Raw genomic sequence first — 6840 nt, forward strand, 5'->3', positions numbered from 1 at the left:
GGCAGTGGAATTCTTTTCAAGTTTGTCTAACTCTTCCAACCCTCCTCTCTATGGTATATGTTTTCACGATATGCATGCAAGAGTTTCTTCTCAGGTGAACTTTCATTTAAATAAAGCAGTTTCGGCATTTGAAGTCAAGGAGATCTTTCAAAAATTCTGGTCAGTGTTGGAGAGAAAAAAATGGTGATGGACGTCCAAGCTTTCTTCAATTCTGGTTTCATGCCGTGAGTGGAATTATATTCATCTATGTCTAACTTCAAAATTTCAAACCTTAAGATGATTCTGACATGCGACCGATCAGCCTTTGTTTTGTGATTTATAAAGTCATTTCAAATATTTTGGTAAAGAGGTTGAAGCCGTGGATGGAAGATTTGATTTCTATTACTCAATCAGTTTTTTGTCTCATAGAGGCTGATATAACATAACATAACCATTGCTCAAGAGCTTATTCATTCCCTAGTTCTGATTAGGTTTGCATATCTGTTCATGGCGGTGAAGACTGATATGTCTAAAGACATTCGACCGAGTATAATAGAATTATCTGAGAGCATTGTTATATGGAATGGGTTTTGATATTAGATGGCCAACTGAATTTTGGTGTGTGTATCTCCAGTTAATTACTCTTTCTTGATTAATGATCAACCCTATGGATTGATTTTGCTGCAACGGAGTCAAGATCCTCTCTCTACAAATATTTTGCCAGCCCCCTAATCCTTGTCGTTCATCAATGAAAGTGAACTACTTCTTTAATGATTAAAGAACTACTAAAATCTCAATTCAAACAAAAACGAACCACTAAAATCATATTTCAGATCATCTCAAACAAAAGATATTATTTTTCTCTGTTTCTAATTTTTCTATATCGTTCTCCGGTTCTACCAAAAGAAAAAAGCTTTCACCTACTTAAGATATTATTACTAGTTCTACAACTAAAAGAACAAAAATAAAAGTTAAAACTCTTTTTGCCCCCAAGCAGCCAAAAAAGAGATGCAAATGCGAGAACCACTAAAAAAATCTGAAGTCACATCAGATAAAGATAAAGTTCAAAGGTCTCTTTCTGACTTTTATCGGTTCTTCCGAATCTTTCTCAGCCTCTCTCGCTCTTCTTCTTGTGCTATCAGCTGCGCTTCCTTTTCATCTTCCTCCCTTGCAATTCTCGCACTGCATAGACCAAGCCAACACGAATGGTTAAGGATATATATATATATATATATATATGTAAAAATGAAGAAACAAGTGAATGACACTCGAGATCAAAACATTGATGTACCTTCGTCTCTCTTCCTTCATGATATCGTCGAAATTGGCTTCCATGTTTCTGTCATCATCGTCACGTCCAGCGTAACGATTGGTACTGATATTGAAACACAAAAACCCTCAAGTGTCAGGAGCAAAAAAAAAAAAACTTCAAGAAAACGTAATGAAGGAAAGTTCGAAGCAGTACTTGAACATTTGTCTAATCATGCTCAATGCCTTAGCATCCTCTGACATTATTGAAGGCTTCTTCTTCTTCAAAGGCCTCCGATCATCATGTATGTCACGCTGTGGAGGTCTCTTGGCTGCCGGTTTGCTCATCATCTGTGGCAAAGTTATTTCACTAATTAGTAGTGCCTACGCTAATATTTAAAGGAGATAAAGACAAGGATGTCAAAAATAATTTATACCTGGTGTCTTGAGGTAGGCACTGGTTGTTTTGGGATTATTCGGGATGCGGTAGGGTTTACCTTTCTCTGTTCTCCCAGCCGTTGCCTAGGATCAGATGACATTGGCCTGGACGAGGACGTTGGTCTTTGCGCACTTTGAAGAGAACTCTTTCCCGCCGAGATGATGGAGGGCTTTCTCTCCAACGATGGCTTAGAAGGCAAAGGTCTTGCTGTAGACCCGGACCGACCAGGACCAACTCCATTGCTGCTGCTGTTGCTCATCTGCCTCCTATGATCCACTGGCACCTTCCCAGGAGCTGGTCTTTGGTGTTCTGATCTGGAACTTGGCTGGCCATTCCGATTAGCTGATTGGCCATTCATTGTTGAACCTGGTGGTCTCATGGGTGCTTGACGGTTTGTCGAGGAACCAGGTCTCTGGCTTCCAGAGGATGCAGCTCTTTGCTGCATTTGGTTACCAGAGGAAACTGGTCTTGATTTCTGCATCTGACTGCTGCCTGAGGAAGCCGTAGGTCTCCCCGAGACAGATTTCGATTGCATTTGGCTTCCTGAGGAAGCCGTAGCCGTAGGTCTTGAATGATTCATTTGGCCGCCAGAGGAAGCCGGTCGTGAATGGCCATTAGCAGAAACAACAGGTCTCTTATCCTCACGAGGTGGTGGACCTTGAGCAACTCTACCATTGATAGCTGGTGATTGTTTGGGTCTCGCAGATCTCGACTCTTGAATATCAGCAAAACGCCTGTATTAAGTTATCTCCATGAAAATGGAATGCTATAAAAAAAATCACAAAATCTGCAAAACAAAAGTTTTTCAGCAAGACATTACCTACCGGAATTAGGAAAGGAGCCACTTCGAGACAGAGGTTCCTTCTTCGGAGCAGGAAGCTCCGCATCGTCCGAAAACAAGAAGGAATAGTCTCTTGTGTCCTTGAGAGTCTCAACTTTCCTTCTTGTGGCACTCAAGACTTTAGGCCGCTTCTTCTCATGTGACACATTCTTATCGCCCGAGCTGCTAGCTGGAACAGGTCTTTTCTTCTGCACACCACAGACAAGTCCATCAGAACACACACAAAAAAGAACATAAAAATGTGAAGACAAAAGTAAGACACAACATACAGGTTGGTTGGAGTTCTTTATCTCGTTTTCCAGCAAGGATTTGCTTTCTTGAATAACCCTCGAGGATATCACAGGCCGTGAAGGGCCAAAGAAGGAACCAAAGCTGCAGAAGAAAAAAAACACAGCTTGAAACAGATGTTGTAATAAGGCTGTAAAACACACACATTCCATGAGATGTTTTGTAAGAAGGGTGATTAATAGCTACAACATACTCGTTGTAAGGGAGTTGTTTTTTTCTTCTGTCTTGTGAAGATTGAGCAGCAGTAACACCTCCACTGCCCGATTTTTTCCTGATAGACTCCTTGATCCTTTGGCGCAATTCAAGATATTCAACTTCTTCCTTTGGGGGTACTTCTTCTTCTTCCTCTTCATACTCATCCAAGCCATTATCATCACTGTAATAGTCATCATAGCCAGCTTCCTCATCAAGGTCCTGCAATTGAAATAATGTTAAACAGCCGTAAGATGTATAAATTAATACCAATTCCAAAAAAAAAACCTTACTTCTTCATAGGCCTGCATCATCTTCGCTGGAAGATATGTTAGCACTTAGCAAACCCCTGCAAACAAAAACTAGATTAATACAAAAAAAAGAAGCCAAAGTATGAAACTTTCTGATAAAGAAAACGATATCACAGATCTATAACCAAAGTAAGAAGCTTTATGAGAGAAATTTAACATTTTTTTATGATGAATCCGAAGTCAAATCACAAATCAAGCTAAATAATCGGACTTTGACCCAGGAAAATCCAAATCTTAGATGAATCATCACAAATCACACGGATAAACTTCAAAATCGATTTCAAACATCTTGTTTACCAGGAATCCAATTCAAAAACATATAAAGCAATCACCAGATCTGATTTCTTACAAGCAAACCTAAATCGAAAAAAAAAACAAAAAAAACGACGGATCTGATCGAAAATTACCTGGATCTGATCAGGAACCGACGAAAAAGGGATTAGATCTGACGGATTTTCGAATTGAGAGAAAGAAAAAAATACGGTTTCTGAAACGGCGAGAGAGGGAAGATCTGTGTGGGATCTGGGAGAAGAGAGGGAAGCGGCGAAGGGATAAAAGGAGAGGAGAGGGGGATGCGAGCTCGCTGTCTCTCGTGGGCTTTTGTGAGGCATAAAAAGGAAAAGAAAAGAAAGGCAAGGACCCAGAAACAAACACTTCTGCTTCTGCTATTATGCGCCATCTTGCATCTCCCAATCTTTCTCTCTCGCACCATATCTCTTTTAAATGGGAATTATATAAAATTAGGTTTTTTTTTTCTTTCTGTTTTGGAAGTTAAAGATTTGCTTCCTTTTTTCTTTGTATTTTTGGTAAAATCCAATGAGTGAAATTGAGACTTCTCCTCTCCACCTGCCTCTCTCTCCATCCTTTTAACCGTCGCCGAGAGTCCACCGGCAATTTTAGATTTTTTAAGGTTAAATAAATATTTGGAACTGACAGGGCCAGTCCTCCTGGGCTAAAACTGGTAAAGCCCTTCCAAGATAAGCCAGCGCTTGTCTCTCTATCTTCCGGGCTTCAACCCACTCCACTCCACTCCATGATCCTTCTCTTTACTCATCGAAGGAGATCCGTAATCTACAAATGCATAAGAGCATTTAGAATCTCATACATAACGGTTCTTAAAAGAGGGTTTTAAGAGAAAGTCCATCCATTAGAACCTATAATGGGCTCTTACGATTAAATTAGTAGTTAATAAAGTGATTTGAAAAGTTAAAAACTTTTATTAGGGTAAATAATTTTTTCCTCCTCCAATAGGAGAACCTCATAGGGGTTCTTAAATATTTTTTTTTTTAAGTAGAATGATTTAAAATAAAAGCATACATAAAATTTTTGATAAAAATAACATAAAACCATATTAAAAACACACAGAATTAATAATAAGAACATTTGTTTTGTTTTAAAAAAAAACACAGAACTGGTAACTGAAACTCTCGCTAGCCGCTTTGGAATGAATGACTAAAGTAAAACCTTCGGATAAGAAAAAAAAAACACTTTGATAGGCTAAGCTTGGACCGGGAGATGTGGCCAGTGGTCAGAGGATAGAGAAACATTCAGATGAAAATAGCATATTGGAAACCATTTAAATTTGTCTTATCAAGTCACTGGAATGTAAATGACAAACGAACAAACCCCATTCAAATACAAATACAATCTTGCTCTATTCTCAAGATAAATCATTGATTAAATAGTGTATAGTATCTGAGATTCTTCTTCAGGCGTAGTTCAACCTGAATATATCGTTGAACACGTAAAAGCTTCCTTGTGGCGTCGGCATCAAGTGAAACATCTGCATCACACAAAAAGAAGATTGTTTTATATGGCTGTCTTAAAACAACAAGATCAAAGATAACAAACAGACAAAATCAAAAGACACCAAAAACCAAACAAAAAGTCTCCGATGTGAATCATAGTTCTAATAGGCAATGAGAGATAAAACATCTTGAACTAAAGAAACTTGACAATAACTCAAATGTCTGAAACAAGCACAGGTCAAACAGATTTATCCCATGCTAATACCCAGGCTTACAGATCTTTCAACCACTTTAAACCCTGACCATCTAACTATTCAAACCCTGACCATCTAACGCTTCAAACTGAACAGCAAGAACCAAGAAACAAAGTGAATCATTAAACTTACGGGAGGAGTGTAACCAGGAAGAACTTGAGAGTGTGCAACCAAGAAGTCTCCGGTTTCAGCAGGACAACTTGTCTCAGAGCAAAGGTCATGAGTCTCAGAGTGAATGTGCCATCCAAAGTATGTAACTTCAATCACCAACTTCCCACCCGTAATCCCACACCCTTTTATTTAAAAGAAAAAACACATATCATAAACAAATTGTTCATACTCCTTTAGAATCTAGTAAGAGCCTACAATCCTCAAAAGAAGTAATCACATTTTCTCTCTCTATCATAAGTTCATAACTAACACATTCATCATCATCACAAAGGAAACATCTTTCATTGGTATCAATGTAAAGTAAAAAAAGAAGCAACATGTGTTGGCAGAGATGGTAAAGGTAGCTGGCTCGCCTCGAGCTATAGGATTAGGCGCTATATTAACCTCTTTCACTTTTACTTCATACTCTGCATTCTCCTCAGCAATTCAAGAAGAAAAAAACCGAAACTTTGACACTATGAAACGATCAATTACAAGAGGCAGGCATCACAAGAAGAAAGAGTAAAAAAGCTAAAAAGAAGAGACGGAGGAGTGTTAAACGTACCGGCTCGAACAATCGTTAAGAAGACGACGAGAAGTGAGACGAGGAGAAGAGATTACAGAGTCAAAGCTAATCTCAAAGAGAGAGGGACGTGAGAGACGCAAGACTCGTCACAACTTCACCCTCCCGAACTTGAAGTGTGGAGTTCAGCGAAGTCTAATCTCACGGCGGTGCTGACAATTGGAATCGAAGATTGGAGACGGAATGGTGGAGATTGGATCGAAGAGTATGGAGAGAAGATGAAGGAATCGACCAATACAGAGATGGCACGTATGGGGTGCTTAGTGGTTCCAAAACCCCTTAGTTAGTTTTTTCTTTTTTTCATTTTTTTTTTAGTTTTTTTTTTAAGAACCCTATATAAAAGCCTCCAATGGAGGTGGTCTAAGAAACCTTAAGAACTCTTATTTATAGGTTCCACAATAATTATGGACTCCACAGTTATTTACACATATATAATATATACATATATATATATATACATAATATATATATTAAGAATTCCAATGGGGAGAACCCCCATATTGGAGATGGTCCTAGTTATTACAAACCTGGAGATCATCAGTCTCTCACCATTAACAAGAAACATTTATCTGAGTAAGTTGTTGTTGGAGATTGAGAGAGAAAGGCTGATGTTATACAGCGACTTGAACCCGTACGTGTTCGATGACAAGCAATAACGAAACAGACCTTGTGGAGAATGAACTATACTTTAACTCCAAGATGTAGCGTACAAAGATGACAAGGAAGAAGAAATTATACACAGTTCTTCATCAGTGGATTGTATTTCATATGGGAGAAGAAGAGATAAAAGAATCATTAAAAAGGAAA

General features: G+C 38.6%; 2 protein-coding genes across 4 annotated transcripts; both read right to left on the reverse strand.

Annotated features, from left to right (window-relative positions):
- Positions 1-784: 784 nt before the first annotated feature.
- LOC106312332 (protein SPT2 homolog) lies at positions 785-4163 on the reverse strand. Of its 3 annotated transcripts, none has more exons than XM_013749816.1 (9): positions 3706-4163; positions 3281-3336; positions 2989-3209; positions 2777-2879; positions 2491-2695; positions 1665-2380; positions 1445-1578; positions 1271-1354; positions 785-1161 (listed from the first exon to the last, which is right to left on the reverse strand). In XM_013749816.1, exons 2-9 carry the CDS (start codon positions 3299-3301, stop codon positions 1065-1067), a joined length of 1581 nt encoding a protein of 526 aa, XP_013605270.1. In that variant the 5' UTR covers positions 3302-3336; positions 3706-4163; the 3' UTR covers positions 785-1064. The 3 variants fall into 3 exon arrangements, with proteins under 3 accessions (XP_013605270.1, XP_013605271.1, XP_013605269.1); XM_013749817.1 differs by having other exon boundaries at positions 2487-2695; XM_013749815.1 differs by having other exon boundaries at positions 1665-2400; positions 2487-2695.
- Positions 4164-5006: 843 nt separating this feature from the next.
- LOC106309273 (phosphatidylglycerol/phosphatidylinositol transfer protein-like) lies at positions 5007-6532 on the reverse strand. Its single transcript, XM_013746317.1, has 4 exons — positions 6527-6532; positions 5789-5885; positions 5412-5593; positions 5007-5081 (listed from the first exon to the last, which is right to left on the reverse strand). The coding sequence occupies exons 1-4, from the start codon at positions 6530-6532 to the stop codon at positions 5007-5009; spliced, it is 360 nt and encodes a 119-aa protein (XP_013601771.1).
- Positions 6533-6840: the final 308 nt, after the last annotated feature.

Source organism: Brassica oleracea, chromosome C8 (assembly GCF_000695525.1).
Source record: "Brassica oleracea var. oleracea cultivar TO1000 chromosome C8, BOL, whole genome shotgun sequence".
Lineage (NCBI taxonomy): Eukaryota > Viridiplantae > Streptophyta > Magnoliopsida > Brassicales > Brassicaceae > Brassica > Brassica oleracea.

Excerpts from the sequence above, each read along its gene's own strand:
- LOC106309273 (XM_013746317.1), bottom strand. Across the intron at positions 5,594-5,788 it reads TACCATCTCTGCCAACACAT|GGTGTGGGATTACGGGTGGG; the intron begins GTTGCTTCTTTT and ends TTTAAATAAAAG. Across the intron at positions 5,082-5,411 it reads TAAGTTTAATGATTCACTTT|ATGTTTCACTTGATGCCGAC; the intron begins GTTTCTTGGTTC and ends TGTGTGATGCAG.
- LOC106312332 (XM_013749815.1), bottom strand. The coding sequence starts at position 3,301 with ATGATGCAGGCCTATGAAGAA. Across the intron at positions 3,210-3,280 it reads TGATGCAGGCCTATGAAGAA|GACCTTGATGAGGAAGCTGG; the intron begins GTAAGGTTTTTT and ends TTTCAATTGCAG. Across the intron at positions 2,696-2,776 it reads TAAAGAACTCCAACCAACCT|AAGAAAAGACCTGTTCCAGC; the intron begins GTATGTTGTGTC and ends TGTGGTGTGCAG.